This window comes from Heterodontus francisci, chromosome 5, assembly GCF_036365525.1.
Source record: "Heterodontus francisci isolate sHetFra1 chromosome 5, sHetFra1.hap1, whole genome shotgun sequence".
Lineage (NCBI taxonomy): Eukaryota > Metazoa > Chordata > Chondrichthyes > Heterodontiformes > Heterodontidae > Heterodontus > Heterodontus francisci.
Window position 1 is genome coordinate 53,442,634 of NC_090375.1, and position 17,625 is coordinate 53,460,258.

A 17,625-nucleotide genomic window follows, 5' to 3' on the forward strand; every position below is an offset into this window, starting at 1 on the left:
CCCCCTGATTCCCATTGACTTCAGTTTTGCTCGGGCTCCTTGATGCCACACTCGATCAAATGCTGCCTTGATGTCAAGGGCAGTCACACTCACCTCACCGCTTGAGTTCAGCTCTTTTGTCCATGTTTGAACCAAGGCAGTAATGAGGTCAGGAGCTGAGTGGCCCTGGCGGAACCCAATCTGAGCGTCACTGAGCAGGTTAATGCTTAGCAAGTGCTGCTTGATGGCATTGTTGATGACACCTTCCATCACGTTACTGATGATTGAGAGTAGGCCGATGGGGCGGTAATTGGCTGGGTTGGATTTGTCCTGCTTTTTGTGTACAGGACGTACCTGGGCAATTTTCCACATTGCCGGGTAGATGCCAGTGTTGTAGCTGTACTGAAACAGCTTGGCGAGGGGCGCGGCAAGCTATGGAGCACAGGTCTTCAGTACTATTGCTGGAATATTGTCAGGGCCCATAGCCTTTGCAGTATCCAGTGCCTTCAGTTGTTTCTTGATATCACATGGAGTGAATCGAATTGGCTGAAGTCTGGCATCTGTGATGCCGGGGACTGCAGGGGGAGGCCGAGATGGATCATCAACTCGGCACTTCTGGCTGAAGATTGTTGCAAATGCTTCAGCCTTATCTTTTGCACTGATGTGCTGGGCTCCCCCATCATTGAGGTTGGGGATATTCGTGGAGCCACCTCCTCCAGTTAGTTGTTTAATTGTCCACCACCATTCACGGCTGGATGTGACAGGACTACAGAGCTTAGATCTGATCTGTTGGTCATGGGATCACTTAGCTCTGTCTATTGCATGTTGCCTAGGCAGTTTGGCACGCAAATAGTCTGTTGTAGCTTCACCAGGTTGACACCTCATTTTGAAGTATGCCTGGTGCTGCTCCTGGCATGCTCTCCGGCACTCTTCATTGAACCAGGGTTGGTCTCCTGGCTTGATGGTAATGGTAGAGTTGGGGACATGGCGGGCCATGAGGTCACAGATTGTGGTTGGGTACAATTCGGCTGCACCTGATGGCCCACAGCACCTCATGGATGCCAAGTTTTGCATTGCTAGATCTGTTCGAAATCTATCCCATTTAGCACGGCGATAGTGCCACACAACACGGTGGGCAGTATCCTCAAAGTTGAAGGCGGGACTTCGTTTCCACAAAGACTGTGCGGTGGTCACTCCTACCAATATTGTCATGGACAGATGCATTTGCGGCAGGCAAATTGGTGAGGCCGAGATCAAGTATATTTTTCCCTCTTGTTGGTTCCCTCACCACCTGCCGCAGACCCAGTTCGACAGGGCTGGGTTTGCCATTGTCGTTTCCGGTGCCTAGGTCGATGCCAGGTTGTCCGTCCGGTTTCATTCCTTTTTACTGACTTCGTAGCGGTTAGATACAACTGAGTGGCTTGCTAGGCCATTTCAGAGGGCAATTAAGAGTCAACCACATTGCTGTGGGTCTGGAGTCACATGTAGGCCAGACCAGGTAAAGACAGCAGATGTCCTTCCCTAAAGTACATTAGTGAACGAGATGGGGTTTTACAACAATGGCCATCATTGGACTCGCTTTTTTTTAATTCCAGATTTTTTATTAATTGAATTCAAATTCCACCTTCTGCTGTGGTGGGATATGAACCCATGTCCCCAGAGTAATACCCTGGGTCTCTGGTTTACTAGTCCAGTGACAATACCACGATGCCACCGCCTCCCCAGGTGGAGGAAGCTCCCTAGAAGGACAGGAAGCTAGGAAAAGGTAGCTCTGTTAATTAAGGATGACATTAGTACCAGTGAGAAATAACCTTAGTTCTAAAGATCAAGATGTTGAAAAAGTTTTGATTGAGATAACAAATAGTAAAGGTAAGAAGTCACCTTTGGGAGAAGTTTATAGGTCCCCTAACAGTAGCTACACTGTAGGACACAGTATACAGGAAGAAATAATGGGGGCTTATAAGAAAGGTACAGAAATAATTATGGGTGATTTTAATCTACATATAGATTGGATTAATCAGATTGGCACAGGTATCCTGGAAGATGAGTTTGTAGTGTGTATTCAGAACAATCTCTTAGAGCAGCACATTCTAGAGCCAACAAGACAGCAGGCTATTCTAGATCTGGTACTGTGCAATGAGACAGGATTAATTAATGACCTCATAGTAAAGGAGCCTCTAAGTAGCAGTGATCATAACATGATTAAAATTCACGTTCAATTTGAGGGGGAGAAGTGTGGGTCTAAGACTAGGGTTTTAAACTTAAATGAGGCAATTACAAGGGTATGAAGGCAGAGCTGTCTAAAGTGAACTGGGAAATTAGGTTAAAGGGTAGAACAGTTGAGATGCAGTGACAGACTTTTAAGGAGATATTTCATAACACTCAGCAAAGATACATTCCAGCGAGAAAGAAAGACTCTATGAAAGGATGCACCATCCGTGGCTAACTAAGGAAGTTTAGGATGGAATCAAATTGAAAGAAAAAGCGTACAATTCTGCAAAGATTAGTGGTAGGTCAGAAGATTGGACAAAATTTAAAAATCAGCAAACAATGACAAAAACATAAGGAGGGAGAAATTAGAGTATAAGAGAAAGTTCGCTAGATATATAAAAATGGATATTAAGAGTCTCTACAAGTATTTAAAAAGAAAAAGAGTAACTAAAATGAGCGTTGGTCCTCTAGAGAGTGTGTCTGGGAAATTAATAATGGGAAATATGGAAATGGCAGAAGTGTTGAACAGATATCTTATGTCTGTATTCACTGTAGAAGACACAAATAACATCCCAGAAATACTTGTAAATCAAGAGGTGAAAGGATGGCAGGAACTTAAAACAATTACAATCACCAGCGAAAGGGTACTGAGAAAACTATTAGAACTAAAGGCGAACAGGTTCCCAGGACCAGATGACCTGCATCCTAGGGTCTCAAAAGAAGTAGCTGCTGAGATAGTAGATGAATTGTTTGTAATTTTCCAAAATTCCATAGATTCTGGAAAGGTTCTATCAGATTGGAGGGAGACAGAAAGCAGGAAACTACAGGCCAGTTAGCCTAACATCTGTCATTGAGAAAACGCTAGAATACATTATTAAGGAGGTTATAGCAGTGCACTTAAAAACTCTTAGTGCGATCAGGCTGAGTCAACATGGTTTTGTGAAAGGGAAATCGTGTTTGACTAATTTAATCGAGTTCTTTGACGAAGTAATAAGCAATGTGAAGGGGAACTTGTAGATGTGGTATTGGATTTCCAAAAGGAATTTGATAAAGTGCCACATCAAAGGTTACTACACAAAATAAGAGCTCATGGTGTAGTGGAGGGAGGGGTAACATATTAGCATGGATAGACAATTGGTTAGCTAACAGGAACCAGAAAGTAGGGATAAATAGGACATTTTTGGGTTGACAATCTGTCACAGGTGGAGTGCTACAGGGATCAGTGCTGGGGCCTCAACCATTTACAATCTATATCAATGACTTGGATGAAGGGACCAAATTTATGATTGCTAAATTTGCTGATGACACAAAGATAGGAAGGAGAGTAAGTCGTGAAGAGAACAAGAACACAAGAAATAGGAGCAGGAGGAGACCATATGGCCCATCAAGCCTGCTCTGTCATTCAATACGATCATGGCTGATCTTCGGCTTCAATTCCACTTTCCCGCCTGTTTTCCATATCCCTTGATTCCCTGAAAGACCAAAAATCTGTCTATCCTAACTTTAGATGTACTCAACAATGGAGCATGCACAACCCACTGGAGTAGAGAATTCCAAAGATTCACAACCCTTTCAGTGAAGTAATTTCCCCTCATCTCAGTCCTAAATGATCGTCCCCGTATCCTGAGACTGTGCCCCATGTTTTAGATTCCCCAACCAGTGAAACAATCTTGTATGTTTCAATGAGAACACCTCTCATTCTTCTAAACTCCAGAGAATATAGGCCCAATTTACTCAGCCTCTCATCATAGGACAGCCCCCTCATCCCAGTGACCAACTTTGTGAACCTTCGCTGCACTGCCTTCAATTGAAGTATATCCTTTCTTAAATGTGGAGTCTAAAACTGCACACAGTACTCCAGATGTGGTCTCACCAAAACCCTGTAGAATTGTAGCAAAACTTCTTTATTCCTGTACGCTAATTCCCTTGCAATGGAGGCCAACATGCCATTTGCTTTCCTAATTGCTTGCTGTACCTGCATGCTAACTTTTTGCACACTTAAGTCTTTTTGAACATCAACACTTAGAAGTTTCACACCTTTTAAAAAAAATTCTGCTTTTCTATTACGACTAAAGTGAATAATTTTACATTTTTCTACATTATACTCCATCTGTCATCTTGTTGCCCACTCACTTAACCTGTCTCTATCTCTTTGCAGCCTCCCTGTCTCCTCCCTACAGCTTACTTTTCCATCTACCTTTGTATCATCAGTAAACTTAGATAAATTACTCTCTGCCTCTTCATCCAAGTCATTGATATGGATTGTAAATAGTTGAGGCCCCAGCACTGATTCTTGCGGCACTCCACTATTCAGTCTGCCAACTTGAAAATGACCCGTTTATGCCCACTCTTTGTTTCCTGTCCGTTAACCAATCCTCTATCTGTGCTGATATATTACCCTCAACTCCATGGGCCCTTATCTTGCCTATTAACCTTTTGTGTGGCACCTTATCGAATGCATTAATAAAGCATCTACAAAGGGATATGGATAGATTAAGTGAGTGGCAAAAATATGGCAGATGGAGTATAATGTGGGAAAATGTGAACTTGTCCACTTTGGCAGGAAGAACAGAAAAGCAGTATATTATTTAAATGGAGAGAGATTGCCTACAGAGGGATCTGGATGTCCTGGTACATGATTCACAAAACATTAGTATGCAGGTACAGCAAGTAATTAGGAAGGCAAATGGAATGTTGGTGTTTATTACAAGGGGAATGGAATATAAAACTTGAGAAGTTTTGCTACAGTTGTACAGGGCATTGGTGAAACTACATCTGGAGTATTCTATACGGTTTTGATCTCCTTACATAAGAAAGGATATAATTGTATTGGAAGCAGTTCAGAGAAGTTTCACTCGACTGATTCCTGGGATGAAGGCATTATCTTGTGAGGAAAGGTTGGACAGGTTTGGCCTGTATCCATTGGCGTTCAGAAGAATGAGGTGATCTTATTGAAACATATAAGATCCTAAAGGGACTTGACAGGGTGGATGCTGAAACAATGTTTCCCCTTATTGGACAGACTGGAACTAGGGGGACACAGTTTAAAAATAAGAGGTCTCCCATTTAAGACAGAGATGAGGACAATTTTTGAGAAGGTTATTAGTCTGTGGAATTCTAATCCCCAGAGAGCAGTGGAAGCAGGATGATTGGATATTTTTAAGGCTGAGTTAGATAGATTCTTGATTTTCAAGGGAGTCAAAGGTTATAACAGGTAGATAGGAAAGTAGATTTGAGGCCACAACAATCAGATCAGCCATGATCTTATCGAATGGCAGAACAGGCTTGAGGGGCCAAATGGCCTACTCCTGGTCCTAATGAATATATTCGCATGTAAAAAAGGAAATAGGGAGAAAAACAGAGAGGTTTAGGGAGGGAATTCCAGAGCCTAGACAGCTGAATGCACGGCTGCCAATGGTGGTGTGAAGGAAATAGGTGAAGCACAAGAGGCCAGAATTGGAGAAACACAGAGTTCTTTGACAGTATGGCCGGAGGTGGTTACAGAGATAGGGAGGGACATGGAACATGAATGAGAGGCATTGCTGGACTAGGTACCAATGTAGGTCAGCAAACACAGGGGTGATGGGCGAATGGGGCTTGGTGCAAATTAGGATACGGGTAGCAGATTTTTGGATAGGTTCAAGTTTACGGAAAGTGGAAGATGGAATGCCAGTCAGGAGAGTGCTAACCAAGTTTATGGAACTTGTCCTCATACTCTAACCCTTTAAGTTCCAGTTTATTTGTGGTGAATCTGCACTGCACACCCTCCCATATCAAAAGATCCTTCCTGAGGTGCAATACTTAGAACTAAATGCTGTACTCTAGATGAGATCTGGCCAAGGCTCTGTACAACTGAAGCATCACTTCCTCCTCTTTGTATTCCAGTTTCCTTGAGATAAAGGCTAGAATTCCATTAGCCTTTATTTAAAATTATTTTTTGGACCTGAGCACTTGTTTATAGTGATTTGTCTATCTGTGCATTTAAATCACTTTGTTCCTCCACAGTTCCTACTCTTTCACCACTTAGAAAATATTTTGATTTGTTTTTTCAGATCTAATGTGAATGATCTCACACTTCCCCTTATTGAACAATCTGCCATAGTTCTACACACTCACTTGGCCCATGTCCTTTTGTAACTTTTGTTCCCATCCGTACAACCTATTGTGCCTTCTGACATAGTGCCATCTGCAAGCTTTGACATACAACTCCATAATTCAAGTCATTGATAAATATGGTGAAACAAATTCAGGGCCTTGTACAGATCCATGTGGAACACCATGTCATTCATCAAAGAAAAATAGATGCATTTCAAAAATTAATTTTGGAACACAGTGGGGGAGAAATTCATTTGCGTAGTGCCACTGGGAAGTGCTGCTATACAGACTTACCTCGATTCCCTGGGGGCAGATAGCGCCACGGGCCGCTACCTATGCAGCCTGGGTGGTGTTCTCCACTGATATCACTGAAGCGACACTCTGCAAATAAACTTCTCCCCCAGTATATGAGCAATTTAAGATATGATTTAATAATGCCTGGAAGGAACAGGTGACCATATGGGGCCTTCCTAGAGTTCCTAAAGCTCTCCGTCAGTGGGATTTTCCTCAGATCATGTTGTAAATTAATTGATAGGATTGATCGTTATGATTAGTTAACAACTCCATTATCATCTATAAGACTGTTCAGATGGTACAAGGTAAGCTAGTTCTTTTCTTGTCTAGGAATTCCTAAGTTTCATCATAAAAATTCCATCTCATGGGACAGGATGTTTCAGTAGGTTATGGAGTATTCTTTTATTTCGTCAGTCCAGGTTCAAGCCCAAGTCATACTGGTATTATTAAATTGCCCTCTGTCTACTGGAGGTAAGGTTCCTATATGACATGTGTTTGGGCTATACTAACTAATTTGAGTTCCGAAGAAGGGTCACTGACCCGAAACGTTAACTCTGCTTCTCTTTCCACAGATGCTGCCAGACCTGCTGAGTGATTCCAGCATTTCTTGTTTTTGTAACTAATTTCCTGTTGGGTCTAGGGAATACAGGTCATAGTGCAATACTGTATCTAATTTAGAAATTAATTGTCAAACTGATTTGGAGAATCTATGTGGATATCTGGTATAGGGAGGAAATTACTCTTACTGTTTGAATTATTGAGCCTATTTTGACCTCTATTACCCGACTCCACCCCTGCCTCAGCTCATCTGCTGCTGAAACCCTCATCCATGACTAGACTTGACTATTCCAGCACCTCCTGGCAGGCCTCCCACTTTCTACTCTCTGTAAACTTGAGGTCATTCCAAAACTCTTGTGCCTGTGTTGCACCAAGTCACATCCATGCATCATCCCTGCCTCCTGTTAAACAACATTACATTTTTTTAAATTCTCATCCTTGCTTTCAAGTACCTTTGTGGCCTCACTCTAACCAATTCCTGTAATCTTATCCAGCCCTACATGCCTCTGAGATATCTGTGCTCCTCCAATACTTCCTACCTAACAACACTCTGGGTAAAGGCCTGCTCAGGTCAGGGAAAAAAAACCCAACCCGAACCCGACAGGACCACATTTGACCCGACTCTAGTCCCTCCAATTTTTCCCTGCCCAACCCGACCACTGGAACGTTCCCTTTACCTACCCTGCGACTCCCAATCTTCAGGAAGCTGCAGCAAGAGCATGAGGACATCATAGAGACGCTCAATGCGCAGACTCAGAGTTTCCCTCTTTGACATCCCAGACTCCCAGCTCAGGTAGGTTTTTTTTTTGCGTTTAACACTTACCAGCAATTCTTGCTGTGTGTGTCCAAGCCGGATCTGGCCTGACCTGAAACAGCGACCTGAACCAGACTCGTCATCGGGTCCCGTCGGATTCGGGTCGGGTAGCAGGCCTTGAACTCTGGGTGTACCTACACTATGTGGACTGCAACAGTTCATGACAGCAACTTACCACCAACTTCTCAAAGGCAATTAGGGATGGGCAATAAGTGCTGGCCTTGCCAACACCCACATTTCATAAACGTGTTTATAAAAAGATTCTGGTCTCTTGAGCATCTCCAATTTTAATTGTTACATTATTGGTAACCATACCTTCAGCTGCTTAGTCCCTAAGCATTAGAATTCCCTCCCTAAAATTCTCTGCCTCTCTTTCATCCTTTAAGATGCTGCTTAAAACCTACCTCTTTAACAAGCTACATAAAAGGTGTTATATAAACACAAGTTGTTGAATTGTCCCGTGGTATATTTTACATTCACCTGAAGGGCAGAGAAACTTCGGTTTAACCTCTCATTCCAAAGATAGCACCTCCAGCAGTGCTATCCTGAGCACTGGCTCTGCTGGACTATATTTGAAGGTTGTCAGTTTATATTTTTCCAGGGTACACAGCTCCGGCACTAGTCCTTAAGAAAATGACCCTGACAGAAATCCAATTAATCGAGTAACACAAGAACAGAATAATCAGGATGCTGGGATCTAGAAGTAAAAACAGAAAATTCTGGAAACACTCAGCGGCTCTGGAAGCATCTGTGGAGAAACTGAGTTAATTAATCGGAACTAAAGATCACCGACCTGAAATGGTAACTATATTTCTCTCTCCACAGATACTACCTGTCATGCTGAATATTGCTAGAATTTTCCTTCTTTATTCCAAGTCATCCAACCCGAGTGGGGGCGGGGCTTCGAAAGCGTAACATCCACACGTGACAAGACGCGGCAAACCGCCGACGTCCCAGAACGTAACCTACCCCACCCCGCCCCCACTGCGAAACAAGAGATGACGTCCCGTGGCGCGGGCTCGATGCGCACCTCTAAGCGCGAATGACGTCTTCGCGCCGCCCTAGTGACATTGATCGACAGCCGTATTATCCAATGGATAGCAGCTGAGGGAAAGGGGTGGAGGTCGAGGACGTCGAGTGTGAGTGAGGAAGGGGAGGCCCTCGGCTGGGAGGCATGGTAACTCCAGCTAGTGGCAAAGTTTGCCGATTGGAAGTATTTGTGTCTGTGCGAAAGAGAGAGAGAGAGAGAGCAGCGGAATTGATCCAGTAGCGCCTGGCTTGCGGCGGATTCGTCAGCAAGGAAGGAAAGAGAAATAAAGGCCACGCATAAAAATACACCATAGCGTAGAGAGAAGTAGGAAGCCCAAAGGCAGTAGCTTCATTTCCTGGCATAATGTCCGAGGACCCAAGCTCCCTGCCCTGGTCTATCATCAGGGAGGATTATGAGCTCAAGGAGGTGATTGGTAAGTTATTTAAAATGTAACTTACATTTTTTTTTGCAAGGAAATAATATTCTTGAGCAGGCAGTACGTGTATGAATTGAATGCAGTTGCAGCACAGACCTGGCCTCTGGACACCCTGTAAAAATAATACAATACATTTAATAAAAGGTTTGAAGCAGTTATGTGTTTGTAGTTTTTCAATTATGAATTTTAATGGAAAGTAGTTTTACTTGTTTTGGAAAAGAAATGTCAATGAAACAGCTGGCTATTTAAAGTAAAGACCGACTGCAGCTGGCCTTTAATGTGATTTTTTTTTGTGTTCAATAATTTATTCGTTTATTAAATGGAAGACCTGTGCAGCGAGACGGGGTTTGGGTCTGAAATGAGTGGGCCGATATCTATTTATTACAGTTTTCATATTACGTTTTCAGTTCACAGTCACTAGAATTGGTCTGTCACGAATCAACCAAGAGTCTTGGATTATAGGGAGAATGAAGTGCAACGTGTTAAAATCTATAAATCGTCTTTAACGAGGCTCTCAATGCCACGTTATTAAATCAGCTGACTGACTCTTAAACAAATTTCTGCAAGTTAATGAACAGGCCATTTTGTGAAGAGGACGTATATTTCCGATTATAATATGTGGTATTTAAGTTGGCATGTGTAATTGTTTAATATCATTTGTCATTTTTTTTATAATGGCAGCTTTCCCAGAGATTGTAAAGGTTCCAGCCCAGCTCTTTTTAATATTCTGAATGTATGGCTTTAGTCATTAACTTGTGTTTCAAAATTTATATCGATAGAAGGACGTCTGCCTGCATCTTTCCAGTTTTGAGAAGTGTATTTTTTAGTTAAAAGTACTTAAAATTATTGTACTGTAATTAACTTTGGGGTGAAGAATGCTTATCCTTGGGTAACATGGCCATCATTCTCCAGTGATGTTTTGAAAATGTCAGGAGGAGTGTGGTGCCTTGAGGTAATTGGGGATAATTTTTGGCACATTGTTTTGATCTTGAACCTTGCATCATTGGGGAAATGGGCTCAATTTGTGGAAGAAGGTACATTGCCCCCAGGGATTCTTGCTTGGGCTGGGCTCTTCCCTGTCTTGGGTGCTGGTGGTATGGAGGGTGGGGTGGGGCAGTGGCATTCTTTGTTTCCTGTCTTCCAATAATTGGTGTTGATGCTACTCAGCAGTGACATAAGTGCCTAAAAATTGTTGATAACTCACCCAACTGTGTTTTTTTAAATTGAAAACCAAGGTGACTGGCACCATCAAGGTGGGAAAAACTATGTAAAAGTGAAGTCTAGAAACAGGGTTTATATAATGTCTACTGTATACATTTTATAATTTTAAAGAATGAAACTAGGACAGTGCATTATACTTCCAAGGTGATATTTTCCTCTTGAAGGTTGCATATGTTTTATAGGCAGGCCTAGTGGACTAAAGGTAAAATATTCTCTATATAATTGTGCTTGGAAATTATCCATGTATTTGTACACATGCTCATAATTTAGAAGTGGGTAAGAGGGTTATTTCCTACTGATCTGACCTCCACAAGCTGTCTTTATCTCCTCGCTGCTCCTTTCTCCCCCAATTCATCCTAAGATTGGGGGAGAGAATGGCAGCTTGTCAATTCGTACATGTCTACAATACGTTCTAGTAGTCATTTGGTCATTTCATTTTTTTTTTAAAATCAATATAAAAAAAAAAGTGTGTGATTGGAGGTCACACAGTGAAGTTTCACTTCATCGTGTTGGGCAAGCATAGAGCAGAGGTTGTGCGCCTCCCACGTGAAGGCAAATTCAGTGATTTTCCTATCAAGCCTCTTTCACACCTTAAGGAGGTTTAGGTAGCATTGACAGCTGAGATCTGTGAGTATGTTGCTGTAGTTGGTTGCCTGCACAGTTAAATTCAGTTTGGGGGGGAGGACTTAGTGGAGAAATGTCTTCACAAAATTTATTGGTTAAGTGTAGAGGAATTTGAGCATGACTGTACAATTCTGATTTTGTACATCAACTTGTCATGCTTTTAATTTTAGATTTCTTTAGTGCACAACTAACCCAACAGCTTTTACCTTGCACTAGATATCGGAATGACAAATTAAAATGTATATCTTTAATGGGTAGTTTGCAGATACTAAAATTGCAGTGTTACCAATATTGTCCTGTACATGTAAGAGCTATTTGCATCATTTGGTGCTTCTGTCAGCCCGATGGTTATGTATTGTGACATATTAAAATGCCAATTAAGCTTTACCACTCCTTTTACATAAATGGAGAATAATGGGCACCTAAACGAGTAATTGGACGGCAGCAACCTCACTTTGATCATTAGTTTGTTGTCTGAAAAGTTGAAGCGAAAGTTGTGTGGCCATAATTGAAAGCAAGAACAAACTGCATTTAAAGCACCTTATCATGTCTTTCAGAAACGTCAGAAGTAGTTCATATGCAATTAATGGTTTTTAGTGCGATGATTATTATGAGGGATCCCTGTGATGAATCCTTCTGATATTAAATGGAGGCCCCTTCTGTTTGTTTAAACCATTCAGATGGATATTCAAGATTGCAGCATTATTTGAAGAGCAGGAAGGTTTCTCAATAACGTGGCCAACATTCCTCCCCCTCTCAAATAGATTAACTGATCATTCTGATTTTGTTTTCGTGGGATATTGCTGGTGCAAAATTACTGCCCTGTTTGCCTCTCGAACAGTCACTGCCTCTCAAAAGTAATTGTGTGGAAAAAGCTTTGAGGCTTTTCAATGTAATAGGCCTGTAATTGGCTTGTAATCGCTTTGGTTTGGCTTTGTTGGAAGATGTGATGCTTTTTCCAATTTGATCAGTTTGTGTCAGCATTAACCACTCCAATGTGAAGAGGTTCAGAAACAACAACTTTGATTTCTCTAGCATTCTATTTATAGGTAACCAAATAAAAACTTACTTTATTCTGTCGCAATAAAATGCTAGCTTTCAGGACCATGTACCTCTCCCCTGCTTTGATGCTTTTGTTTTTTCTCTCTGGCTTTTCTGATTGTGATTTTGCCATTTTACATTGTGTGCTTGTGTTAACTAGGATCTGAGTTGAGACTGCCCAAAATCATTTTTCATACATAGAGCTAGGAAAGAAAGGAAACTTCGAACTCTTGAGAAATCTTTGACAGGTGAAATCTTAGTAGTCCACTGTTACCTAGTCACAACAGTGATATTTTTTAGATGTTTGTTTTTGCTGGTGGCTGGGAATTATTACTGACAGTATTCCCATTTTGTAAGGGAACCAACAGTTGATCAATGAAAACTTGAGTTGTAATAATGTTGATCACCTAGTTAAACAGGATGTGTCAAAACCAGTTTTTTTTTAAAGTTAGAATCCCCAATGCTTTGCCACAGGGATTAGTTGAGATGGATGCATGCCTCTTGAAACAGTTGAAGTAGCGGAAGATACAAGCCCTGGGGAGAGAGCAGGGCAGTGGGATGAGTTTGGACTGCTGTAACAGTGAACTGGCATGTTTGGGACAAATAGCCACCTGATGTGCTCGAAACATGTATTTTTCTGTCCACTGTAATTGGAATGGTGATTGGTACTTCACAACTAGCTGCTTCAAACATACACAATTGTTATGCTTTTTTCCACTTATGAGTTATTGCGTTAGCTCACTTGTGGAAATATTTAAAATTCTCTGCTACTCAAGAATGTGTTTATTTAAATAAAAGTACGTGTGGCCTGACGTCCCTGCATTGGGTTCCACTGAGTAATATTAGTCTCATGATTGCATTCCTTGTTAATACTGAATGTCCTTTTTGAAGCTTTTGATGCAGGCCTGCATTTCCTGAATATGATTTCCTAATAGCTTACAATGCTGGACATTTATAAAGTGGTGTTTGATGGATGTATGGAGTTATTGTTCAGATTCTAAAACTAGGAGTCCTATCGCTTACTGGGTTTTGGTCATTCAGCATTGGATTAAGTAGGTCAAACTGGACAGAGTTTAGAATTTGGTGCATTAATGCTTAATATGTTTACCTGAGTGTACCAGTGACCCTGACTAACGGAACCTCAGTACTTGGCTACCTTGTTCGTTTTTATTGATAGGCTGTCCAGTGCAATTGTTTCTGATTCCTAAGATGTCTGTTTTGATGCATCCCAATTTCATTGCTACATCACTTTACAAGAGCACAAGAAATAGGAGCATAAGTAGACCATATGGCCCATTGAGCCTGCTCCGCCATTCAATACGGTCATGTCTGATCTTTGGCTTCAATTCCACTTTCCTGCCTACTCCCCATATCCCTTCATTCCCTGCGAAACCAAAAATCTATCTATCCCAGCCTTTAATGTATCCAACCTCTCCTCCTAGCTAATGCCCTCCAGACCAGGCAACATCCTGGTAAACCTCTTCTGTACCCTCTCCAAAGCCTCCACTACACTCTCAGGCAGTGAATTCCAGACAAAGAACAAAGAACAGTACAGCACAGGAACAGGCCATTCGGCCCTCCAAGCCTGCGCCGATCTTGATACCTGCCTAAACTAAAACCTTCGGCACTTCCGGGGACCGTATCCCTCTATTCCCATCCTATTCATGTATTTGTCAAGATGCCTCTTAAACGTCGCTATCTTACCTGCTTCCACCACCACCTCCCCCGGCAGCACGTTCGAGGCACTCACCGCCCTCTGTGTAAAGAACTTGCCTCGCACATCCCCTCTAAACTTTGCCCCTCTCACCTTAAACCTATGCCCCCGAGTAACTGACTCTTCCACCCTGGGAAAAAGCTTCTGACTATCCACTCTGTCCATGCCGCTCATAACTTTGTAAACCTCTGTCATGTCGCCCCTCCACCTCTGTCGTTCCAGTGAAAACAATCTGAGTTTATCCAACCTCTCCTCATAGCTAATGCCCTCCAGACCAGGCAACATTCTGGTAAACCTCTTCTGTACCCTCTCCAAAGCCTCCACGTCCTTCTGGTAGTGTGGCGACCAGAATTGCACGCAATATTCTAAGTGTGGCCTAACTAAAGTTCTGTACAGTTGCAGCATGACTTGCCTATTTTTATACTCTATGCCCCAACCGATGAAGGCAAGCATGCCGTATGCCTTCTTGACTACCTTATCCACCTGCGTTGCCACTTTCAGTGACCTGTGGACCTGTGCGCCCAGATCTATCTGCCTGTCAATACTCCTAAGGGTTCTGCCATTTACTGTATACCTCCCACCTGCATTAGACCTTCCAAAATGCATTACCTCACATTTGTCCGAATTAAACTCCATCTGCTATTTCTCCGCCCAAGTCTCCAACCGATCTATCCTGCTGTATCCTCTGACAATCCTCATCACTGTCCGCAACTCCACCAACCTTTGTGTCGTCCGCAAACTTACTAATCAGACCAGCTGCATTTTCCTCCAAATCATTTATATATACTACAAACAGCAAAGGTCCCAGCACTGATCCCTGCAGAACACCACTAGTCACATCCCTCCATTCAGAAAAGCACCCATCCACTGTTACCCTCTGTCTTCTATGACCGAGCCAGTTCTGTATCCATCTTGCCAGCTCCCCTCTGATCCCATGTGACTTCACCTTTTGTACCAGTCTGCCATGAGGGACCTGGTCAAAGGCTTTACTGAAGTCCATATAGATAACATCCACTGCCCTTCCTTCATCAATCATCTTTGTCACTTCCTCAAAAAACTCAATCAAATTAGTGAGACATGACCTCCCCTTCACAAAACCATGCTGCCTCTCACTAATAAGTCCGTTTGTTTCCAAATGGGAGTAAATCCTGTCCCGAAGAATCCTCTCTAAATAATTTCCCTACCACTGACGTAAGGCTCACCGGCCTATAATTTCCTGGATTATCCTTGCTACCTTTCTTAAACAAAGGAACAACATTGGCTATTCTCCAGTCCTCTGGGACCTCACCTGTAGCAAATGAGAATGTGGGAAGATTAGAGGCTACCCTCTTCGGTAGGAAGAATAGAAAAGCAAAATTTTATTTAAAAAGACGCTACTGAATGCTGAGGAACAGAGGGACCTACGTGTCCTCGTACATGAAACAAAGTTAGTAAGCAATTAGGAATGCCATTAGCATGTTGGCCTGTGTTGCAAGAGGGATAGAGTATAAAAGGAGGGAAGTCTTGCTACAACTGTTCAGGCATTGGTGAGACCACACCTAGAGTGCTGCGTACAGTTTTGCCTCCTTATTTAAGGAGGGATATACTTGCATTGGAAGCAGTTCAGAGAAAATTCACTAGGCTCTTTCCTGGGATGCAGAGGTTGTCTTATGAGGAAAGGTTGGGCCTATACTCATTTGAGTTTAGAAAAATGAGAGGTGAATTTATTGAAACATAAGATTTTGAGGGGTCTTGACAGGTTATATGCTGAGAATATGTTACCTGGTGTGGGGGAATCTAGAACTGGGGGGGGCAGTTTCAAAATAAAAGGTCACCCATTTAAGCTGGAGATTAATTTCTTTTCTCGGAGTCGTGAATCTTTGGAATTCTGTACCTCAGAGGGAGGTGGAGGCTGGGACATTGACTATATTCAAGGCTGAGATAAACACATTTTTGAACTACAGGTGGTCAAGTGTTATGGGGAGCAAGCAGGAAAGTAAAGTTGAGGCCCAGATCAGATCAGCCATGATTTTATTGAATGGCAGCGCAGGCTTGATGGGCCAAATGGCTTACTCCTGCTCTTATTTTTTATGTTCATTCCATGGTAGAATAGGTTCCACACACACGCTGATGAGGTTCACAAGAAAAACTAACCAAGTTATCTGTAATTGTTGCCTGCGACCATTTGATTCTGGAAACCTTTGTGCAGTGGACACTAGGAAGTCCTAGTGCTGCCTTATTTATTAACATATTAACCTTCCAAATACAATAAATATAATGCTTGTAAAGAATTTAAGCATGGTTCCAGTGATCTCAAGCTGCAGGGGGAAACATCCAGAGTCCGTTATTGTCACCTGTCAAGTTTATTAACTTTATTTTGTCTACCTTGCTCCTGAAAGCGTTGCTTTGTGCTAGCATATAGTTGAGTGCTGGCCACTTTACATCTTGCCCAAGTGTTAGAATTAGAACATTACAGCGCAGTACAGGCCCTTCGGCCCTCGATGTTGTGCCGACCTGTGAAACCATCTGACCTACACTATTCCATTTTCATCCATATGTCTATCCAATGACCACTTAAATGCCCTTAAAGTTGGCAAGTCTACTACTGTTGCAGGCAAGGCGTTCCACGCCCCTACTACTCTGAGTAAAGAAACTACCTCTGACATCTGTCCTATATCTATCACCCCTCAACTTAAAGCTATGTCCCCTCGTGTTTGCCATCACCATCTGAGGAAAAAGACTCTCACTATCCACCCTATCTAACCCTCTGATTATCTTATATGTCTCTATTAAGTCACCTCTCCTCCTCCTTCTCTCCAACGAAAACAACCTCAAGTCCCTCAGCCTTTCCCCGTAAGACCTTCCCTCCATACCAGGCAACATCCTAGTAAATCTCCTCTGCACCCTTTCCATAGCTTCCACATCCTTCCTATTTGTCTTCAGATATGGATCATGACTGCGAGTATTGATGGGCTATTCAACTGCAGGCACATTATAGACACACCCGATCCTATTGATTATGACCATGATCAGGAATATTGTGGTAGTCTTTCACTTTTCCCTCGCCCACAAGCATTGAAGACAATTATGTAGTGCCCAATTGCTAGCTAGGCTGCAATCTGTTTACCACAGGGGCTGCAGTAGTTTTCAAGGTAGCTCACTACCACCTTTCTCAAGTGCAGTTAGGAATGGACAATAAATGTTGACCTTTCCTGCAACTCCCACATCCCATGAACCAGAAAAAAGTTTAACTTAGTGCAAGCTATTTATAAATGTATTTATGTAATACTCATTTCTGAATGAAGGTAATTTCAGTAGAGATTGATGTCAGTCTTAACGGTGAAGCAATGACCTCAAACCTGATATTATGCAGCACTGTGACCGTGTCTAGTTCTTTCTGTGGTGGGCGACCATGGGATAATCTTAGGATTATGGGTAACAGTTTAGGAGTGTTTTTGCAAGATCACTGACATTATTGGAGCTGCTCAAGTGTTCTTGAATTGCTGTGTCATATCTCAAATTTCCATTCACACCATGTAATCTCACCACCTGTACCAGCTGTATTGTTTTACTCAGTATTGGCTGGATGGAATTGAGAACATTTAAAAAGAACAAAATAATACCGATAC

The 17,625-nt window shown here is 42.4% G+C and overlaps 1 protein-coding gene across 1 annotated transcript in view; it reads left to right on the forward strand.

Moving 5' to 3' along the window:
* Nucleotides 1–9,073: 9,073 nt before the first annotated feature.
* oxsr1b (oxidative stress responsive kinase 1b) overlaps nucleotides 9,074–17,625 on the forward strand; it is a 279,002-nt gene continuing 270,450 nt past the window's right edge. Inside the window, exon 1 of the mRNA XM_068031431.1 lies at nucleotides 9,074–9,414. Within this exon, the coding sequence (XP_067887532.1) occupies nucleotides 9,345–9,414 (70 nt within the window). The 5' untranslated portion in view covers nucleotides 9,074–9,344. The remainder of the gene's footprint in view (nucleotides 9,415–17,625) is intronic.